At 42.5% G+C, this 24,311-nt stretch overlaps 1 protein-coding gene across 1 annotated transcript; it reads left to right on the top strand.

Moving 5' to 3' along the window:
* Positions 1 to 23,669, top strand: RFC1 (replication factor C subunit 1). The gene is made up of 25 exons (XM_053458367.1): positions 1 to 101; positions 2,293 to 2,418; positions 4,238 to 4,313; positions 4,899 to 5,018; positions 8,518 to 8,741; positions 9,266 to 9,343; positions 10,663 to 10,737; positions 11,209 to 11,287; positions 12,280 to 12,566; positions 12,764 to 12,868; positions 13,579 to 13,758; positions 14,060 to 14,164; positions 14,395 to 14,755; positions 15,014 to 15,123; positions 19,515 to 19,629; positions 19,737 to 19,825; positions 19,950 to 20,087; positions 20,212 to 20,307; positions 20,384 to 20,482; positions 20,630 to 20,784; positions 20,866 to 20,983; positions 21,605 to 21,750; positions 22,324 to 22,537; positions 22,859 to 23,041; positions 23,557 to 23,669. The coding sequence occupies exons 1-25, from the start codon at positions 99 to 101 to the stop codon at positions 23,644 to 23,646; spliced, it is 3,372 nt and encodes a 1,123-aa protein (XP_053314342.1). The 5' UTR covers positions 1 to 98; the 3' UTR covers positions 23,647 to 23,669.
* Positions 23,670 to 24,311: the final 642 nt, after the last annotated feature.

Genomic DNA, 24,311 nt, shown 5'->3' with positions numbered 1-24,311 from the left:
GCTGGAAAGGGGCGGGGTTACCGCGACCTAGGAGATTGGCGCCAAGCGTGGCCTCCTGGGCTCCGGTGGCTGGTGGAGGCTGACTCTGAACCCCAGCCATGGTAAGGACGGGAACGTGCGTCCCGGTGTTTAGTGTTTGTAGTTTACCGGTAAACCGAAGGTGTCGGTTAGGTTGATAGGCGGCAACAGCTAATAATGTAACTCTTCAGCTGCCAGAGCGGCCTGGGAAGCACACGATGTAGCAGTAAGCACGCAGGACAGCTCCCCTCGGTTGTGTTACGGATCGTCCCGGGAAATAATCAAATATAAGAAGCTGCGTCTAAGAGCTCTGGGGCAATGAAAGTTATACAGGCCTATTCACTCACGTTACGTTCCTTTTAATATACATCATATAGTCAGTCAAAACTTTATCATCATAATCGCCATCGCCGTGTGGGAAATAGGAAAGCCCTAATGACGAATCGATAAGTCGGTGGAAGTATAAACTGCTCACATTTAGTAAATAGGGAATTCTGCGATAACTGCCCCAAAATCAAAACTTTGTTTTTTTTAATACCTTATAAAAAGTGTTATCTTTAGACATGTTTAAAAATAGTGCATCTTTTTCCCCAGCGCCAAATTTGCAATTTCACGTGTTTGACTATTTTTGTCACTTAAAAAAAACCAAAAAACTGTGTGCCGTAGATGATAAACCTGCTTTGCACTATCCATTAAAAAATAAATAAATCTGTTCTTCTCGTTGACCGGCCAGGTGTGCCTCACAAGGCTTCCTTCCCAGCAGCAGTTTGTGCACTGCAAGGGTTAATAGTGCATGGAAGACAGTTGTGTCAATTAGCGCAGGGTGCTGGCTTGTAAGTTACAGCTTCTATCAGAGGGATGGAATATCGTCAACATCCTGTGCAGGCGGCTCTGATTGGCTGCTTGGGTGTTGTCATGTGATCCATGCATACAGTAACTTGTATTTATGCTGGGTTTGTTTTGATCAAAACTTTTAGGGTAAAACTTTTATAGTACGGTGTCTGCGGTGAGCTGAGACAAAACAATTGTGAAGCCTTTACCCCACAGCACTACTAAAGAACAAGAAATACTCTGTGAATACTTAAATATCGATTATAAAAGCTGCAGCTGCCCTCGGTGTTCTGACAATTCTTGCTGCCGATTGTCTGTTAGAAGCCGGCAACCAGTGGCGGGAGGAAGGCGTTCCCCCTTTGGGATCAGTGGCGGGAGGAAGGCGTTCCCCCTTTGGGATCAGTGGCGGGAGGAAGGCGTTCCCCCTTTGGGATCAGTGGCGGGAGGAAGGCGTTCCCCCTTTGGGATCAGTGGCGGGAGGAAGGCGTTCCCCCTTTGGGATCAGTGGCGGGTGGAAGGCGTTCCCCCTTTGGGATCAGTGGCGGGTGGAAGGCGTTCCCCCTTTGGGATCAGTGGCGGGTGGAAGGCGTTCCCCCTTTGGGATCATTGGCGGGAGGAAGACGTTCCCCCTTTGGGATCAGTGGCGGCGGGAGGAAGGCTTTGCCCCCCTTTTTGGGATCAGCGGCGGGGAGGTGTCCCCCCTTTTTGGGATCAGCGGCGGGAAGGTGTCCCCCCTTTTTGGGATCAGCGGCGGGGAGGTGTCCCCCTTTTTGGGATCAGCGGCGGGGAGGTGTCCCCCCTTTTGGGATTGTGTGTGAATAGGACCCACACCTGCAGTTTTCCCTGAGCCAGCACGTGAGACGAGGATGTGACGTGCATGGAGCTGTATCCGGCCAAACACATCCCCTGCATGGGAATTAGCTAGGTGACAGGCAGGGCAAATGTATAAAGGAGGTCTCTGCACAACACCCCGTGCATTTACTAAAGAAATGGCGCATGATGTGAGCTGTCAAATAACTGTGCTTTGTGTATAGATGTTTTTTTTATTGTACTGAGCATTTGTAACTCTGAAGTTGTTATATACACGGGGTTCTTGTGTACCGTTGTTAATAAAATCTGGTAACGTAGACTTTTGCTACATGTTATTGGTTAGATGGTGCGATGTAACACTAGAGTTTGAGTTAACTTTGTTGCATTTCTAGACTTGAATAAATGTCCGAAGTTTGAGGAAGAACTTTATTTTTCAGAGTAACCAGTGATCTTTGTGGGTCTTTATTCCTTAATGATTTTTTTGTTTTTTAACACTCATGTTCGGCGTGTGTCATGGTGGCGCATCAGAATCCTAACCATTATCAATAATCTAATCAGTGTGCTATTTAGAGGCTATATAACACTATTTCTGCTTATTAAAGTTGTATTTTTTACTTTTTATTTTCTTTGAAGGATATCCGAAAGTTTTTTGGCGTTGCCCCAGTTGCAAAAAAGACCAGTTCTGGAAACCTTGATAAGAAAGAGAGAACAAAAAGTGTGGACGGGAGCGCTGGGCATCAGAAATCCAAGGATAATAAAGTAAGACTTTTATGAGTATTCAACTATATTATCAGTATCTCTATGGGACTGGTTACTTGATTTTGTAGCAATCGTCAAAGCAGGACTTGCAGTGGCAAAGGAGATTTTATCCGAATTAAGAAAAAAAAATCCGTTGGGGTCAGTAACGGTAACAAGGAAATGCAATTTCTATTTAATTTTGCAATATTTAGTAAACATGCACTAGATTGTAAGCTTGCTTGAGCAGGACCCTCACCTTTTTCTGGAAGTCAGATTGTTATGTTAAAATATTATGTCCTGTTTACTCATTGTATAATGCTGTGGGATATATAATTATAATAATGGAATATAATAATTTTTATATAAAATAATAAAAACGTTCTAAAACACAACTCTGCCCCAACCCCCATGTATCCCCAAAGCAGGCCCACTGCTTTCCTTGGAATCCATGAGGTGCGTATGTATATTACATTAATTTATATAGTAGCTCTGTTACAATCTTTTAACCCCTTCACCACAAAGCGCATACATGTACAGGCTCACAATGCATTTTCATTAATGGGTTAAAGGACAACTCGTCCGTAAGGGGTTAAAGTCATACACAATAAATCTGTTGCACGTGGAGAATACTCCCATTGCTGTTTGGCGATTATTCATTAATTGTATGTAGCACCATCATGCGCAGCAGTGCCGGGGAGGTGAACACTACATAAGGATCAGTGTGTAAAAACTATTGAGAACAATGCCCCAGGTTATATGTGGTGTCTCTTCTGTACCGTACTAATGTGTTGCAGAAAGGTTATTTTGAAAATAAAGGTCTGTGATTATCATATAGAACATTAATAATTAGTTTTAAAAAGTGCTCGGTGCCATCAGATGCTTACAAATGAGAGCGCAATAAAAAAAAACCCTCATTCTGTCTAACACTGCTGCATGAGCCGCATCTCCCGCACGTACTTTATTATTATGGTGTTTGATAAAGGATACGATGCTCGTTGGAAAAATATGCTTGTATCCAGACAGATATGTTTTGTTCTCAGAAATTCATCTTGATGGCTTTTATTGACACTGTTAGTAAGAACACGGCAGCTTCGGATTAACTGTCGTGGTTAAGGGCAGGTAGCCTTTATTATGGAACATCCTGTTAAGCCGGTCACTGACACAGTTTACAATAATATTTAATTTACTAATTGCTGTAATTTGTTCCATTAGAAAATAAGTATTTACTCCCGTTGACCTGTTTTCATAGTAACAAAGCCCGGGTTGACTCTCTGGGCGTTATCTTCTCTTGTGTGTCACAAACATTGTATTTGAGGCTTTCTGGGTTATTTATGGAGGATGGCGAGGCAATAACTTGATAGAGTTTTGGTTTTAGCTCTTCATGTCATCGTACGTACGAAAGACCAACGCTGGGATGAGAAGGGATGAGCGGCCCTCGTGTGATGCAGCATTCAGTGGTTGAGGATTACGCATTATACAGAAGCAGCCAAGCTGCTCTTATATAGTGAGATCAAGCGGTAGTGACCACAACCCTTCATTTAGTGAATATACCCCTTTGTAGGGCTTTGCTGCTTTACAGGTCATTCTAAAACATTCAGCTGCTAGCAATATACTTTAGTTTCTATAGCGAGTAGTTTAATCTGGTAACTGTATCTTTCTAGTATAAATCTAAATAAATAAAGTGCTTTGTTTTCATACACTTGTCACCTGAGAGGGCTAAGTTTCCCAGCATGCTTTGTTTTCATGAACATTATTTTACCATGTTGTACCAATCGTTTACACGGTTCCTGTTACATATCTTAGGTGTTCTTGGAAATGTTAACAATGTTTCTCTCTTCAGGTAAAGAGTCCAGTGAATGTTGATGACCTAAAAAAGAAGCCAGTAAATAAGAAAAAGCGGGTCATTTTAGACTCTGGTAAGAATGGGTTGGGGTCATTAAACTAAATGAGGCGTTTTTCCCCCCGTTATTTGTTTCACTTAATTTAGTGAAACAAGCTAATTTGGCTTACTGGCAGCTGTTGCCCGCTGTCAGATACTATCCAAAAGGTTCACGACTGAGCTCTGCTGGCATCTATCCTTGCCCTTGAAGTGCCAGCCTGGTCAACAAGCTGCTATGCCATGGGGCAAGAATTGGCAGACTGTTTTGGTTAGAAACATTGCCGAGTAGGAGGGAGAACGTAACACTTCTTTAAAGAGCAAAACGAACAAATGCCAGTTGTTCTTGTAAGCAGACGACCCAAATGCCTGCAGTGCAATCTATTCACACTCCAGTGTTTAAATGTTATCGGTATGTTGCCAGCCAGGTACTGCTATATGTAGGGAATAAAAAGACTTAATGTTTTCAGTAAACAGGATTTTTTTTTTTGTGAATGATACAGTCCAAGTACCTGATATTTAATGATCAGTGTCCAGGATTGAAATATCCAATTCAATGAATGCACACTGATCCGTGACCCCGGTTTTGATCCACGCTAATAATAATAATCTGTTTCCCTGGTAGATTCTGAAGAGGAGGCGCAACCTAATAAAAAATCTAAAACACCGCAGCAAAAGTCGCCCTCGCCTGTGCGGCCGGTGAAAACGCTCAAACCGGACCCGGTCTGCTATGTGTCTGACACCGGTAGGTAGAGGGTACGATACCCGCAGCGCTGCACCCTGTGCGAACCCGCGGGGAGAGCCTCATTTTATTTTACGTTTTGTCTTTTTCATTTTGCCTTTTCCGGAGCTCTCTGTACCTCTTTCACATCAGTATCGATTTATGTGGGTTTAGGGTTTAACGCACTCGGAGCGTAACCACCTGTTGAACTTATCTCTCTTGATTTGATTATATTAGGAGATTATGGCTAATGAGGTTGGGCTTTCTTCCTTTATATGTCTCATACCTTTCATACCCGGCAACGAGTAATATTTGCGTAGAGATGGCTGCGTGCGTAATCACTCTTTGGGAGTTGTGACGCTGGTGAGCACGGAATATGTGTTTTAATAACTAATCTGGGGTTTGTTCATTTGGCCTGGTTTTCAGGCCAAATAAAGACATATAAAGGAAGAAAGCCCAACCTCAGTGTTCAAAAAAAAAATAAATAAATAAATAAATTGTCGCATGCATATCAAAATCATGTGGATGTTTTCAGATTAAAACACTGGAAAAGGGCCTCTACCTTCTGTCTACTAATAAGCCCGATTTTATTGTTAAGTGGGTCAGTGTGTGTAGACAACATTTTGTACCAATGCCTTAGGAACTTGGGGAATCAGTATTCTGGCTGAGTGTGATGAGAGTGGTCCGAAAAGCTCATAAGACCATTTAAGAATAAAATATATTGATATGTTTAGGTTTTTATCGGAGAAGTGTTCTATTGTGTGTGTGTGTGTGTGTGTGTGTGTGTGTGTGTCACGTGTGGCTATATAAAAGCTTGGCTGTCCCTAAATTACTTGTGATGGAATGTGCGCCGGCTATGGGACCAGTTACCTTAAGTTCCTGTTACATGATTATGATCTGCGTGATTATTCCTCCCCATTAAGAGAAGGTGAGGACTGCAAAACTGTAAGCTAGGTTTGTGCTAAAATGTTAGATAAAATATACTGTATTCATACCACGTGATAAATATGTGGTGTGTGTGTGTGTGTGTGTGTGTATATATATATATAAAATTATTAGTGCAGCTTGTGAATCCTGCGTATTTTTGGTGTGTTTTTTGTTTTTAATACTAGGGGACCTTGGCTATCTTTCAGGCTGTTGTGCAAAATAGCCTTGATTTATGACATGTCCTTGCTTACTGTTTAAATTGGCTTGCCTCAAAGCGAGGGGGGTATAATAACACAATATATAACACGAGGCAGCCCTGGCAGAGTGTCGCATGCAGTGTAATAGTGCAGAGCTTTTCTTACTGTGTAATCATGACCGGCACAAAGTCCTCGGCCGCGGAAGAAAAAATTTTGGCTTTGGAATGTGACCGATGTACAGATTCGTGTAAAACCTGGCAGTTTTGTCATGCTTAGATCACGGGTGTATGGAATGTTTATTATATGCATGATATATATATATATATATATAATATATATATAATATATATATATATATATATATATATATAATATATATATATATATATATATATATATATATATATATATATATATATATATATATATATATATATATATATATATTGGTTGCATTTTGCAGCACTTCACCCGCCTGTTGCTGTGTGATGAGGGTTGTTAGGTGAGTTCATTGAACATGAAGCAATATGAAGGCAGCGCTTACAGTGAAGAGGAGACGCTCGTAAGACGAGGCGTTGAATGGCGGTCTCCTCTGTACCATGGATGTTCTTGGGTTGACATAATGCAAGCTTGATGGTCACAAAACCTTATCTTAGAAACGAAATATTAATATGCTGGTTATGCATAAAACTATTTTTGATGCAAAGTTTTACATCTGATACTGTTGCCATGGTGATGAATTGGCAGGAAGATTCCCTTGGTTGCTACTTTTAAGACTTTGCACCCGAATCACTATTTTTACATGTAACTCCTATTGTTCAGAAGGCTGGGGTGACGGCTGACAATATGGAGTTAAGAGTTAATGTAGATACCGATGGCGTGGGCTTTAGCTAACCGGGGTCGTTGGTCAAGGCTGTCTGGCGGTAGGGGTGGGAGGGAGATGTTTTGCTGTTCAAGGTTCCTCGATCCTAACCTGTTAAGTCCACAGAGATTAGAGCGTGTATCGCCGGTGGAGTCTAGCGGTAGCGCATGTTCTCTGCTGCCAAACAAGTGCCCCGAGCAGGCGGCTTATTACAAAGTGACCGCTGGCTACAAGTAATACGGTACGAGCAGCGACCTTTCCATGACACTATTAACAGCCCCACATAAGGTCCATAGCATCCCTCCCCAAAAGCAAAGAAAACACGCAATTCAGTAGGCAAAGTGGCGCTCGTCAGCATTAGCGAGTCCTTGTGTAAGACTGCATGCGCGGGCTGCTTTATATCATGTGGACGGATCTAGCCGTCCCACAGCTCCCTGTAGCCCAAATGTTTCTATTAGGTTATTTTTACACCTCCTACACAAGTCCAAAACAACCCAATTAACTGCATTTTAACTCTTTACATATTATTGCTGCCGTATTTATGATGGTCCCTTCACTAGGCAGCCGCCCCAAATATCTATTACGCCGCAGGGCTTGGTAATCCACTTTATGAACCTGCCAATACGGGCTTTTTGGACTCTGGGCCGTAGTGGTCTTGTTTGATTTTTGTGTTTTTTTTTTTTTGGTCCATGTCTGTTATAATACTGTATTTAATTCATTGATCTCGGCAAGCCGTGCGCCCGTCGCATGTTGTGATATTTCAGGGCCCGGGGCAGTCGGTACGAGCTCCTGCTTGGAGTCTGGTTTAAACATCACAAAGGGAGGGCGTCATTTCTTGGATGTGTTTATCTGGTTTATTTTGTTTTTAATGCGTTTTTGTTTTGCCCAAAACAGAGTTAATAATAATAATAATAATGGTAATAATTAATAATGGTTTTCTGCAGCCCTTCGTGAAACCGATTCCAGGCCTCCCGGGTCTGTGGAGGGCCGCTGGGTTACGAGAAACGCTCTTTGGTACCAGGGGGCTTCCGTGGCGCCTCTAATGTTCGTTATACGGTTGTGTCTTTGGACTGGAGCTGTGATTAGTCTGAGATCTTATGCGAAGGCATTCGTTATAATTGTTAAGTGTTACGATCTGTTTGTCTTTCTGATGTTTGTTTATAAGAAGGTCTGTCTTTCCTGGATGATTGGCCTGTTTTCCTCACATTATATTTATATAGAAGAGCGGTCTAATAACATTGTGACTCGCCAGAACTCTCCATCATCTGAAAGAAAAAATACTCTGTATGGGACATGGCCCACTCTGCTGCCTGATGGGAATTGTAGTTTCTTAGTAGCTTTAGCTCTGCTCCTTGTTTCTCCTTATACATTAATTATCTTCGTTTGATAAATATCGGGAGCAGAATGTCTGCGTTCAGATTCAGTCTGACTTACAGGAGCTCAGCCGCCAATGAGAAATTCCTCGGTACTAACATCTGTTTGGTAATGAGCCAGGGATAAAATGCTTAATAAATAGATGCAACCTTTTCCTTTTCAGACGAAGAAGACTTTGCACAGAGGAAGAAACCACAGAAACCCAAGGAAAATGGGACCTCCCTAAGCAGTCGCCAACACAAACCGAAATCTCCTGCCGAAGTACAGACGCCCATCAAAAAGCCCACGTCCCAGGAGAAAGCGTCAAGTATGTCTCTGCAGGATTACTTTGGGACGGACAGCGTCAAACGGTCAGAGAAGAAGCTGGTAGCGAGCAAGAGGAAAGAAGTAAGCCTTGTGTCATTAATGGAGTTCATAAGCTTAATGCGTCTCGATCCTTTGTATGAATCATATTATTATCATAGACTTACTTCCAAAGCTTCTTGACAAACTAGTCCCCGTTGGGTTAATCTACTGCAGTATAGCAGCTCTTCAGTAATCCCTTCGATGTAGGCTTGTGAAATAAAAGCCCACGCGTAATATGTAGTTGGCGCTATCCACATGCCCGCAGGGGACTTTACCCTGTCCACATCACAGCGCAAGGGCGTCAAGAATATTTATGATCTCTTATTAATGGATCAAAATTTGCAAAATCATGTCATGGATTCCTAGCCAAGAGATAAGATTTTCATATCGCAAGGAACGATGTTTAGTAATGAAACCTTACATTCCTGTCCAATTTGTTAATGTGGTGAGATGTATCATGCAAGCCTCCGTGTAGAATAAGCAGTGTGTGTTTTAATATGTAGTAAAATGTTGTGTTTTACTTGTATATGTTGTTCACGTGTTAAATCTGTGTGTTTACGTCACAGCCATGCGCGAGCACCGATGACTCCACGCTGGATGATGAGGTTATTGCTAAAGAGCTGCAGCTTGCAGAGGATTCAGAGGCGAGTACAACCCACAAACGTAAAGGAAATCTCTCACGGTGTAGAATGTCCTGCCACTTTTTAAAATGGATAATGATGTCATGGTTCCCGGCGTTACATCATCTCCTGCACTTTTTACCCTATGCAGAGGAGAGAGACTGTTAAATGAGTTTCATGTGTCTAGTTGGGTCTAAGACACTTTCAGCAATTGTCCCATCATCATTATAGAAATGTGGTTCGCGGTGGCAGAAAAGTAATGCAGCCGCTTTGCCACAATAAGTGATGATGGGGACACATTTATTCTCTCTGAATATTGCCTCTGATGGCTGGTAACCGGTGCTGTCCTAGAACAGCGCTTGGGGCGATTATTATTAAACTGGACTCCTAGATCCTCGTACAAAACACACAGCCGGCTAACGCTCTCTGATACCGTGTGATTTATAACACAGAATACATTCTAATAACCATAAGCGGGTTAGCTGAGCGCACGGCCGTCAGTGTTCTGTTACTGTGCGGTTAGGAACGGGGCGGCAGCGGGGCGCCGGTCCGGAGATCTGACGCAATCGAGCACTTTTTATCGTTTTTATGCAGTTCCCTGTCGGCGGCGTCCACTCGTCCTGATTCAGTTTGATGTGGATGGCGTTAACATTTCAGTTATTTTATCAATAATTTAGGGATTGTGTTTCTTTTTCATATAAAAGAAGTGTTTGCGCTGTTCTTATAAAGTTTTTTTTCTTTTCTTGATACGCCTCCTCCACAACCTCCTTAGTTTGCATTTTGTTCGTAATATTTTGTTTTGTGTAGTATGTTATTGTAATAACCGGTAACCCTAGACCTGCTAGTTACATAAAAATCTGGCGTCCACAGAGCTGTTTATGAAACCGCTTTCAAAGACCACTGAAATTTAAACATTAATGTAGTTTAAAGGTGTTTTTTGTGTTTTTATTAACCCCCCCCCCGCTTTGCTGGGGCATTGGTAATCTACACAGATTTCGGTGAGCTGCCCGTGGGTATGAGGAGACAATACTGATGAATGGACCTACAATTAGGATTTATAGCAAAACTAATATTCTTGGTGAATTAAATGGTGCTGGTTCACACCACTGAAGGGCAGGGAACATTCACCTGTTTTTCCTGCTTATCATTCTACTGCCGATTTCATATATATAATACATGTTAATGTTGGTAAGATTATAGTATTGTGAGTCTTCTTATTGATGTGTTTCTGGAGAAAAGGAAACATGTGAAAGTACCTTATGTATCAAAATAATGTTCTTTTAATATAATATGTGCTCGGCTTGTGTAAAAATACATGTTTACGTTTAGTTTTCTTTCTTCAGTTGGAAAGGCAGCTTCATGAGGATGAAGAATTTGCTCGTACGCTGGCAATGTTGGATGAGATGCCATCAAACAAGGTGTGAATTGAAGTGCTCCGCGTATTTAATGAATAATGATGACCCCCCATGTATTTTCCAGCCGGCCTGTTTCACGCATTAAAATCTGCAACAATGACATGCGTGTGAACATATTTAGTTTCCTTTAATGTTGTACGGTTTGTGGTGAAGTGGGTGAATGAAAAGGGCCACAGTCATCATAATGAAATGCCCCGGGTTGTCTACTTATCCTTTGGGGCATTTTTGTCCTGTGTGACCTACATCGAAGTTACTTTGCCAGCGTGCCGAATTTGAAACCAGTAATGTGACACTTGTAGTAATTGCTTCCTTATTTAAAAATGGATGAATCCCATTAAAATGTGGCCAGAACCTGCAGACATCTTTATTTGTGCCTTAGAGATAAGTCTAATGTTTTAGGTGACAGCCCTTATTTGCTTTACTTCTATGTTTTCAAAAGCATGGTTGTGACTGTTTTCTGTTTTCTTTATTTAGTCCCGGAAGAACAGCGGTGAAAAACCGAAAAGCAAAATAAGCCCAATCAAAACAGAAAGACATGCACATCCGATCTCAGGTAACTATTAGAATTACCGTGTTTGCTCGAGTATAAGACAAGGTTTTTTGCAGAGCAAATGCTCGTCTTATATTCCAGGTCGTCTTCTAATCAGACCTCAAATAGAGGTTTGACTACAAGACTAAGATCCTCCTCTCCGGCAGCCGGTGGAGGTCTGTGCGATGCACGCAGGCAACCTGGGGCTTCTATGGTGGAGCACCAGAAGGTCATGTGATGCCGGCACTCAGTCATAGAAGCCCCAGCGGAAGTACTGGCCACCAGCACCGGAAGTCTACATCGCACAGAGCTCCACCGGGTACCCCACTAGACACCAGGGAGTCTGAAGCACGGGTCACAAGTAAAGGGATACACTGGTAAGTTGGGGGGGGTCAATGGCATATATTGGTGTATAAGGCATATCTGGGAGGCAGAGTGGCTTATTATGGAGGCAGAGTGAAAAATAGGGTGTATAAGGCATTTCTGGGGGGGCAGAGTGACAAATAAGGCATTTCGGGGGGGGGGGCAAATGTGCATACATGGGGCAGAGTGGAAAATAAAAGGAAATAAAAACAAAAATGTAGTTTTTATTAAATATGAAAAAATAGTTTTTTTCCTAAATTAATATTAAAATTTTCAGGGGTAGTCTTATAATCAGGGTCGTCTTGAGCAAGTACGGGATTAACGATTCTCCTCAATTCGGAGTTAATGAAGTTGTTGTTTTTACAACTTAATCTAGAAAGTCTTGTATGATGCTGTATGTGGGAATCTGTTAATATTTGTATAATCAGATGGATCTAGTATCTAATCACTGATTCCTTTTGAAATATTGTTTGGGTCTCGTTCACTGACATTTACCAAATTCATTATTGAAGGGCCAGCACTGATTTAACTATGCATTGTACAGGGCCAGCTCAGTCCTTGCAGGAGACTTGCTCTGTTGGCCCTACAGAGTGCTGTTGTTGGGTCACCTGTTTATACAAACGTTTACCTTCTCGTTTGTTTTTAACTTCAAGGCAGGACCGTAAACTTGTCAGAAGACAAGATGACCAAGGGGAAAACCTCCGTGTCTTCTGAGAATAAAACGGCTCCTCGTGGTTCGCATTCTGAATCCTCAGCGGGAAATGCTGGAAAACCTGATAAACAGTCGCCTGTGAAGACCAGCTCCAAGCTGGCCATGATGAAACAAAAGGATGAAAGCCACCATAAAGATAAAGAGCAAGCTACCCCGGTGAATAAAGGAAAGACTATATCTCCAAAGAAGGAGCAGACTACACCCGTAAAAGTTTCTCCCAAGGCAGAGGTAAGAAAATAGAATATAACATTACGTAATATCAAGTAGTTTAACATATGCTGATTCCAGGGACTATACATTTTTCACAATAATTTTAGAATGTGTTATAAATACTGTAGTCTAGGAAATGATTTTCCATTCAGTCTTTAACTTGTGTTGTAGATTTAACAAGTGAGCATAACTCATTGCTTTCTCTTATTTTAAAGTCAAGTCCGGAGGATTCTGAGAAGAAAAAGGGCAATTATAAAGCCTATCGGAATTACCTTAATAGAGAGGGTCCTAAAGCGCTGGGCTCTAAGGAGATTCCTGTGGTGAGTGACTTGTTTGTTGAGGTGGCAGGAGAGTTGAGGACGAGATAAAAGACCGTTCGTTACCAATAATGCAATACGCACGGAAAGAACATATTGTGTGTTCCGAGGGGACTGGTAGAGATATAACCATCCAGGTGCCTCAGGCAGCTACACAGCCGGGATTTTCATTTATTGTTATTTCTTTTACTTGCCTCGATAATAACAACCATATATACATGTCTCTCTTACGCTTGTGAGGCTAAACCATCAATAACCCTCATGCGAAGGAAGAAATAATAGTCATTTCATCTAATATTCTGCTGCTGTCGTTACACTTGATGGCTTCTGTCACCATTCGTCTACGTTAAGAGCGTTAATATCTCGCTGAGTGTGCTGCCTATGGCGGCCGGGGAGAGCAGAATATATAACAGGGACAGATATGTTTAAGGCGGTTGTTACAGACCCAGTTGTTGCAGGTTGGGGGAAGATGTTTAACCGGTACAGAAGTTTCATCCTTAATTTATTTTTAATTTTTTTAAACAAAAAACCCCAAAAAGGAACTGTTGCAGCTATGGTTGGGATGTCCAAGCTAAGAAGTCTCTGCAACTCTTGTTATACTTACTGCTCCAGTATAAACCATATAAAATCTCCCACAATTGTACTTCATTGCTGTTTCCATATTTGCTTTTGGGTTGGCCTTTTTTATATAAATGTCTATTTTTCCATGTTAGGGAGCAGATAACTGCATGGAAGGCATGACGTTTGTGATCACTGGCGTCTTGGAGTCTGTGGAACGAGATGAGGCGAAGTCACTAGTGGAACGGTATGGAGGAAAAGTGACTGGAAATGTCAGCAAGAAGACTAATTATCTTATAATGGGCCGCGATGGCGGGGAGTCCAAACGAGAAAAGGTAAGTGCACATATTATGTTTATGGAGCATAGCTGTAAAGCCTGGCTGATTTTCACTAGTTACCTCACTCATACTTATTTGTGTGAGATAACTGTAACATCATGACAAGACGGCTTAAAGAAGCTTTTTAATATAATTCTGGTAGAAGTGACACAGTAGCTAAAACTGCATTCTATAGATGGAAATCATGCAGTAATTGCAAATTTTATTAACTCGTAACAGCATGGGTGGACCGGGGACCATTCAAGTCCTCTGGAGCTGCAGACGTTATTTACATTTTTAAATGTTTTTCTCTATTTAGGCAGAAGGTTTTGGGACAAAGATTATCGACGAGGATGGACTGTTTAATCTAATCAGAACTCTGCCTGGAAAGAGGTCAAAGTATGAAATCAAGGCAGAACCAATGGTAAGCCCAGACTCTGACTACCTACGGTTACCTTCATGGACTCCTTTTAAAGGTCAGGTTGATACACTGTCTAATATTTGTTTTACTTATTCATGTATTTGAGTCCATATGTGCGATCCCACATCCTACTTTTTAGCTAAAAAAAAGAAAAAATGCTCACATCAGAGAAAACACAGGAATAATTGGTCTTCTGCTTAGTGATTCCTACATTTTTCTGTTTAATACTTAAGGTAAAGAGACTAAAAACAGAAAGAACACCCGAAAAAACTGATCAGGCAATAAAGAGGCCCAGTCCAAATAAGAAGAAAACTCCTGAAAAGCGAGTGTCCCCGCTAAAAAAAGAACCAAGTGTATCACACAAGATGGCAACGCCGAAAAGCGAGCCAGAGGCAAAGAATCTATCTACCAAGTCCCAGGATCTCCAGCCAAGCGGCAGCAAGTCCGAGAGCCTGCTGTGGGTGGATAAATACAAACCGACCTCGGTAAAGACGATTATCGGACAGCAAGGAGATCAGAGCTGTGCCAACAAACTCATAAAATGGCTTAAAAACTGGCATAAGAACCATATGTCTGACGAGAAGAAACCCGCCGGTAAATACACATCGTAACTGGCAGTATATAATATACTGTGTCATACTATATCACGCAGAGATCGCCTGTTTAGGGCCATACTTTATTTCAAACCTCTCTGTGGCCATGTTTTATTTTTCTCTCTTTTGTCATTTCCTCTTTAAGTTAAAAGGCTGCCAGCAAAGAAGACTAAAGTAACTGAAACGCTGTAGTTTGATATGTTTTATTGTTGATAATTGGGGGTCGTTGTGAGTCTTATTTCTACATTTTGAATTTCAGCAAAACCTAACAAATTTGGAGGAAAGGATGACGGGTCTATATTTAAGGCAGCCTTATTGTCTGGTCCTCCAGGTGTCGGGAAGACAACAACAGCAGTCCTCGTATGCCAGGTAAATAGTTTTAATCCATTGTTCCACAGCGATGCTTTTTACAGATGGTCATATTCCTTCCAAATATCCTGAACCACAAGGAGAAAGCATTAAGGAGGTACAGCTTCTACCTAGATTTCGAGTATCCTCTCGTTCACTCAGGTATATCGGTTAGATAAATATGCTGGCATCACTAAAAACAAAGATAAGGAGTTATTGTAATTGGTGAACATGTTTAAGTCATAGTAATGAGCTGTATGAAGCTGATGTGGTGTTTTATGGGTAGATGGTATGAAGGACAGACCTGGAATCCTGTGTACCTGAAGACAAGCTCTTCACTGAATAAAGAATCTAGGTGCCATTACTCAAGGATTAAAAAAAACCAAAGATCCGGAACCATATTTTTATGTCCGTGTCAAGTCGTCATTAATATGGGGTGCTTGTCACCGAAATATTAGACTTCAAAGAAACCGGTGATGGACTGATGCTGATGTCTATGTTTTAGTTGTCCATTTGTTCTCTCCTTACTGCCCATTTACCCAACAACCCTCATGTTAGTGAAACAAACCTTCAATGCAACAGTTGCTTACAAAGGAAGGGAAATAATTGATGTTATCTGATACAGGGGCGTACCTAGAGTATTTGGCACCCGGGGCGGATCCTGTATATGGCACCCCCCCACACACACACTTTAAAACTACCTGGCCGAAACTGAATATGACCCCCCCACACACCATAAAAAATATAACACTTTTATTTAAATTTAAAGTAAGTAACACACCAAAATAGGACAAAACAATTAAATAACAATATATATATATATATATATATATATATATAATTAACAGCAATCACATTCCTATCATGCCCAGGCATACCCAGATTCCAGGAGGCACTCGCAGACTTGGCATGATAGGAGTATGATTGCCCTATCTACCCCTTCTCGCTCCCTTCTGCCCTATCTACCCCTTCTCACTCCCTTCTCCCTATCTACCCCTCCTAACTATCTACCCTCTCCCTCTTTGAAGTTCACTTACCTTTCAGGAGTCCTGCGGTGGGGGTGCAAGGCCTCTGTCTCCCAGCTCTGCCACTGTATGGAACAGTATAGAGTGATGGGAGTTATGATGTACTTTAGAGCATAATTATATAATGAAAAATACATTGGAAATGGTACAGCATAACACCCATCACTCTCACACACTTACCAATCCACACGCATACCAATCCACACGCATACCAATCCACACACATACCAATCCACACACATACACCAATCCACAAACACATACCAATCCACACACATATACTAATCCACACACATACCAATCCACACACATACCAATCCACACACACACGCCAATCCACACACATACGCCAATCCACACACATACACCAATCCACACACACACACATACCAATCCACACACATCCACACACACATACACCAATCCACACACACACACATACCAATCCACACACATCCACACACACATACACCAATCCACACACACATACCAATCCACACACACATACACCAATCCACACACACATACACCAATCCACACACACATACCAATCCACACACACATACACCAATCCACACACATACACCAATCCACACACATACACCAATCCACACACACACACCAATCCACACACACATACCAATCCACACACATACAGTAATCCACACACATACACCAATCCACACACATACTAATCCACACACATACACCAATCCACACACATACACCAATCCACACACACACCAATCCACACACACCAATCCACACACATACCAATCCACACACATACCAATCCACACACACATACCAATCCACACACACACACCAATCCACACACATACACCAATCCACACATACACCAATCCACACACATACACCAATCCACACACACACACCAATCCACACACACACACCAATCCACACACACACACCAATCCACACACACACACCAATCCACACACACACACCAATCCACACACATACACCAATCCACACACACACACCAATCCACACACATATACTAATCCACACACATATACTAATCCACACACATACCAATCCACACATATACTAATCCACACACATACACCAATCCACACACATATACTAATCCACACACATATACTAATCCACACACATACCAATCCACACATATACTAATCCACACACATACACCAATCCACACACATACACCAATCCACACACACACACCAATCCACACACACACACCAATCCACACACACACACCAATCCACACACACATACCAATCCACACACACATACCAATCCACACACACATACCAATCCACACACATACCAATCCACACACATACCAATCCACACACATACACCAATCCACACATACCAATCCACACATACCAATCCACACACATACCAATCCACACACACACACCAATCCACACACACACACCAATCCACACACACACACCAATCCACACACACACACCAATCCACACACATATACTAATCCACACACATATACTAATCCACACACATACCAATCCACACACATACCAATCCACACACATACACCAATCCACACACATACACCAATCCACACACATACACCAATCCACACACACACACCAATCCACACACACACACCAATCCACACACACACACCAATCCACACACACATACCAATCCACACACACATACCAATCCACACACACACCAATCCACACACACACACCAATCCACACACATACACCAATCCACACACACACACCAATCCACACACATACACCAATCCACACACACACACCAATCCACACATATACACCAATCCACACACACACACCAATCCACACACATACACCAATCCACACATACCAATCCACACACACATACCAATCCACACATACCAATCCACACACATACCAATCCACACACATACCAATCCACACACATACACCAATCCACACATACCAATCCACACACATACCAATCCACACACACACACCAATCCACACACACACACCAATCCACACATATACACCAATCCACACACATACCAATCAACACACACATACACCAATCCACACACATACACCAATCCACACATATACACCAATCCACACACATACCAATCCACACACACACACCAATCCACACACACACACCAATCCACACATATACACCAATCCACACACATACCAATCAACACACACATACACCAATCCACACACATACACCAATCCACACATATACACCAATCCACACATATACACCAATCCACACACATACCAATCCACACACATACCAATCCACACACACATACCAATCCACACACACCAATCCACACACATACACCAATCCACACACATATACTAATCCACACACATACCAATCCACACACATACCAATCCACACACACACTAATCCACACACATACACCAATCCACACACATACACCAATCCACACACATACACCAATCCACACACATATACCAATCCACACATACACCAATCCACACATATACACCAATCCACACATATACACCAAACCACACATATACACCAATCCACACATATACACCAATCCACACATATACACCAATCCACACATATACACCAATCCACACATATACACCAATCCACACATATACACCAATCCACACATATACACCAATCCACACAGATATACCAATCCACACATATATACCAAACCACACACATACACCAATCCACACACACATACCAATCCACACATATACTAATCCACACACATACACCAATCCACACACATACACCAATCCACACACATACACCAATCCACACACACATACCAATCCACACACACATACCAATCCACACACACATACCAATCCACACACACATACCAATCCACTCTCACTGTATGCTTTCCTACCTTTCCTCTTTTCTCCTTACAGCCTCTTTTTCCTGCTCTTCTCTCCTCTTCTTCTTCAGTTCTTCTTCCGGGTCAGAGGGCACGGACAGCGGTGGGCGCGGCTTCAGTGTTGTGCGCCGGGATCTGACAACAAGCCCCGGCGCACAACAGCTGTTGCCGCGCAGATCGCAAGGGAGCGGTATCGGAGGTCTTTAACAGACCTCCGGCTCCCTTGAGTGATTTTAAGCCGGGTTCAAGGGAGATCCTTGAACCGGCTTAAAATCACTCAAGGGAGCCGGTGGTCTGTTAAAGACCTCCGATACCGCTCCCTTGCGAGCCTGCTCCTCCAGCGGCGGACATTACTGTCCGTCTCTGGAGGGGTGCCGGGTGCCGGCAAGTTGGCACCCCCCTGATGAGCGGCACCCGGTGCGGACCGCCCCCCCCGCCCCCCGCTAGGTACGCTACTGATCTGATACAGTATATGTGGATATAGCATTCTTCTTGGTTTGGATTAGGAGCTGGGCTATAGCTACGTGGAACTGAATGCCAGTGACACTCGCAGTAAGAACAGCATGAAGGAGGTGGTGGCAGAGTCGCTCAGTAACACCAGCATTAAAGGATTTTACTCAGGTATGCTCTGTACCAAATACTTATCCAGGATGGGAAAAAATACCTTCCAGCACAGGCCCCCAGCCTTTGTAAGGCCATTGTTAACAGATTTCTTTATTTCCCGTCAGGGGCTTCAAAATCTGTCAGCACGAAGCACGCCCTGATCATGGATGAAGTAGATGGCATGGCTGGAAATGAAGACAGGGGAGGAGTACAGGTAAAGATTACGACAGCCTTACATTGAGACCATTTCTGATGTTACATTTTTTTTTTTAATGGTAGGAACCTCAACGTGATGCCGTAACACTTGTTACCATTGTCTCTCTCCACTTTTGTTTCAGGAATTAATTGGTCTGATCAAACAGTCTAAAATACCCATAATCTGCATGTGTAATGACCGAAACCATCCCAAGATCCGGTCCCTGGCAAACTACTGCTTTGATCTTCGCTTCCAGAGACCAAGAGTTGAACAGATCAAGGTTTGTTTTGATTTACTGATGGAAACTTACTGACTAGGAAACTGTCCTTTATTGCATTATTTTGTCACACGCAAACTTTTCCTATTTTGCCGTTAACTCCACATTTATAATTTGTATCCTGTAGGGCGCCATGATGTCTGTGGCCTTTAAGGAAGGATTAAAGATTCCACCGCCAGCCATGAACGAAATTATTCTTGGGGCAAATCAGGACATCCGCCAGGTGAATGCTTTTAAAATTGTTACATTGTGTGAATTTAGCTTTACTGCATACAAACACCTGCCTTATATGTTCTCAGGTGCTGCATAACCTCAGTATGTGGTGTTCAAGCAGTAAATCTTTGTCCTATGATGAAGCCAAGAGTAGTGCCAAAAATGCTAAAAAGGATATTAAAGTGGTAAGGAACACTGCGATAAAATTGGATGCGTTTTGTTTTCAGATCTTGGGGTTCTTGGACTGAAACCGTCTAAGATGTGATGTTGGTTTCTTTTGCTCGTGTACCATAATACAAGCTGTTTAGTTGCGACATGTGCTGGTTTTCTAGGGTCCTTTTGACGTGGTACGGAAGGTGTTTAGCAGCGGGGAGGAAACAGCTCACATGACTCTCATCGATAAATCGGATCTGTTTTTCCACGACTACTCGCTGGCGCCTCTCTTTGTGCAGGAGAACTATGTCCACGTAAAGCCTGCTGCGGCTGGGTGAGCGTCTACGGGTCTTTCTTGTGTTTATTGTGCACGGGCTGACTGGCTAAACCAGCCGTCTTTGTATTTTGTATTTAGTGGAAACGTGAAAAAACACCTACTGCTCCTAAGCAAAACAGCCGACAGCATATGCGACGGGGACCTTGTCGACCGGGCTATTCGGAGTAGGCAGATCTGGAGCCTCCTGCCCACACAGGTATATACGGTTTCTTGCCTTTTGCCCCAGCGGATAGGATTTTGACAGTTACCCATTCTTTTTATCACTGCTAATTTAGTTTGGGTATCCAGCGCTTCCTAAGACTTGCATTTCTTTCATTTGTTACGGGCTGCAGCATAAGTTTAAAAATATTAATTGCTAAAATGTAGAGAACACACAAATGGCAACGTCTACTCCGTTTGCTGGGCCGTAGCATCCCTCAGGCGTTGGCTTCACATAGAAACAGTCTGTCCTGTTAGCCCCCTGTTCTGTTGAGGCGGATGGATGGATGCCATCAGGGCTGTTGCACTGGGAGAACATTTACACGGCCTCTTGATGCACGTGATGGGGTTACTTTTAATCTAAATGTTAATGGAACCTGGCCTTTATAGTGGTCAGATATGGATTGATATGGCAAATTATAGTTTTTTTTTTTATCACTAGAAAAATGTGATCCAGAACTGTGTAATTACTAATGAAGGGACCACTTGCGAGATTGTTGTTTGTAATACTGGCAAACAAATGCAACAGAATTTTATTCCATTTGTTTCTTGAATGATTCGGTTTACTTGGCATTAGGATTGTTATCGCGCGTTGACAATTATGTGTTTTAAATTGCAGGCAGTCTATGCCAGCGTGCTGCCCGGAGAGCTGATGAGAGGCTACATGTCTCAGTTTCCTAACTTTCCGAGCTGGTTAGGGAAGTATTCATCAACAGGCAAACACGATCGCATCACTCAGGAGCTCGCAATGCATATGTGTCTCCGGTAAGAGGCTTGTGTCGCCTTCTATGCTTAGTTTATGGACCCTGAAAAATCTGTATACAAAGGGATGTGCCTAGGATACCCGTTATTACGCTGAGGGCCAAACTGACAGACAGCAACCTTGGTAGCGTGGTTACAATGAGAAGAACATTCTGTATATACGTGGTAATCCACCAAACTTTTACCTGTTAGGAAAAACGGCTGCATGTATTGTGCATGGGCTCCCCAGCCGCCCAGGGACTAAGGTGGGCATCGTAGATGCAATATGGGGTAGAATAGACAACGCTTCAACAGGTAATAAAAAATGGTCCTAAAGGTAAAGGTTTTGATATAAATATACGTCCAGGCATTTCACTGATTTTAAAAGATTTAGATTTGCCTTATTTCGGCAAATCTAATCTGGTTTTATCTTGCCCCCCCGTCTATCTGGGCCGAGTCGGGTATTGGCTGCAGCCCAGTGTGGCTCCCTTAGCACTAATTTTAAATGAGGATTTGCTTTACTTCATTATTTTCTGCTCCTGTTCCGCAATACATGTGAAACAGATGAATTTTATAAGCGGGATCTTTGTATTCCAGAACACGAACAAGCAAGGTGGCTTTGAACTTGGATTATCTGCCTTACATGAGGGACGCGCTGGTCCGGCCCCTGTCGGAGTCCGGAGCGGACGGTGTGCAGGAAGTGGTGGATTTTATGGACGCTTACTACTTAATGAAAGAAGACTTTGATAACATTATGGAAATTTGCAGCTGGGGAGGAAAGCCAAGTCCTTTTTCGAAACTGGATCCCAAGGTAGAATATTTAGGAATTGGAATCTTGCGTACTAATGGTAATAGGGTGGCCATTTCTTACCCGAAAACATTGTGCAGCCCGGAGCTCACTCTGAGATAAAACAAATCTCTGACCATCGTAGGAGCTGTATTGTTAGCAGATGATAGGACAGAGAATGCCATATGACTATTATAGTTAGACAATGTATAGGTAAATCTGTCATATGAATCACTGGGCACTTCCTTGTAATTTGAAGCGGATCAGAAATATCCGTAAGCTGTTAAGATATTGCACTGGTTGTCCGTCACGTTGTGAGATGAAAGCCGTGATCTTTTCTCCCAGGTTAAAGCTGCCTTCACCCGGGGCTACAACAAGGAATCCCACCTGACTCCTTACTCGCTACAAACCGTTAAGACTTCCAAACGGGGAGCTGCGCCAACACTGGACACGGAGTACAATGAAGAGTTAAACACCGAGGAGACTGAAGAGAAAGCAGATGACATGGAAACAGATGCCATGATCAAGGTGGGAAATTTGCCACGTTCTCTTAATGCATTATTTTTAATGTATTCTTATGTAACTATATTTCTTCTTCAAAATATCATGTGCAGGATCAATAAAATAAGTTCGAATCTAACCCATGCATATTTACATTTCCCTTACTTTATTAGCCTCTACCACTTCTGCCGGGAGCCTGTTCCACTTAACTGCTACCCTCTTTATAAAAGTAAAATGGATCGGACTATATAGAAAAGAGGGCTGGAGTGCTGTAGTGAGACTGACCCACCCCTTCTGCATTGTGTGCTATATTGGTTCTCTACATTATGATTGCAGTCGGTTCCGTTTGCTCCAAGCAGTTGGTGGGAGCTTTAAATCGGGGTGTTATTCATATACTTCTGTGTTAATAATAATAATAATAATGTTTCACCTACTGGGAAATAATATCGGATATGAAAACAGAGTGATGGCTTAAACACCAAGCGCGTTGCAAACCAATAAGACGTTCTTAGAGTAATTACATTTTATATTTTTGTTTGCAGGCAAAAAAGGCGAAGACTTCCAAAGCTTCAAAGTCAGAAAAAGTTGGGGAGAAAAAACAAGCAAAAGCTAAAGCAAAGAAAGCCAAATGATTCATTTAGTAAGCGAAGCGACTTGGCTCTTGTGTGAAATGTCGCGTATCGTTACATACAAAAGCGGGGGAGGGCAGCAAAAGCTCCACTTTTTAACTGGGTCAGCATCTGATCTGCTTCCCTTACCCCCCGAAGCTTGTGGCCAGGATATATGATACGATGCGGGTACATCACAGGCGTACATCTTACTGTATATACGAGAGTCAGCCTGCCGGCTTCCATAGTGTGCTGGAGAGTTTCTTTTTAACGAGTTCGCTTATATCCGGGTGCGTTTAGGAACCCAGGAGCTGGAGGAGAATTGAACGTTTCGGCTGCATGAGTTTATTTTTTACTATGCAGATCCACCCCCGGTGAGCTTCTCCTGCGAGGGCGCCCGAGTCTGCCCCTCGGAATAATGTATAGTTACATGATAGTTACGTTCCTCTCTCCAGCAGATTTACAGGTGAATAAATGGACCTGATGCTTATTTTACAGAGCCTCGCTCTGTATGTACATAGAACATATTAAAATAACATTTCCTTTTGTATTATACTTTAATATAACTATAAATCTTCATTAAAATTAGTTTAACAGAAAACCTGTTGACTTTTATTTGTCATTTTTGCTTATTGTGTTTATTGGAGTAATTCCTCTCCGAATCATTTCCAGTGCCCTCTGCTTCAGGG

Source organism: Spea bombifrons, chromosome 1 (genome assembly GCF_027358695.1).
Source record: "Spea bombifrons isolate aSpeBom1 chromosome 1, aSpeBom1.2.pri, whole genome shotgun sequence".
NCBI classification, from domain to species: domain Eukaryota; kingdom Metazoa; phylum Chordata; class Amphibia; order Anura; family Pelobatidae; genus Spea; species Spea bombifrons.
Note: the sequence above shows the minus strand (reverse complement) of the source record. Positions and strands in the feature narration are given on the sequence as shown.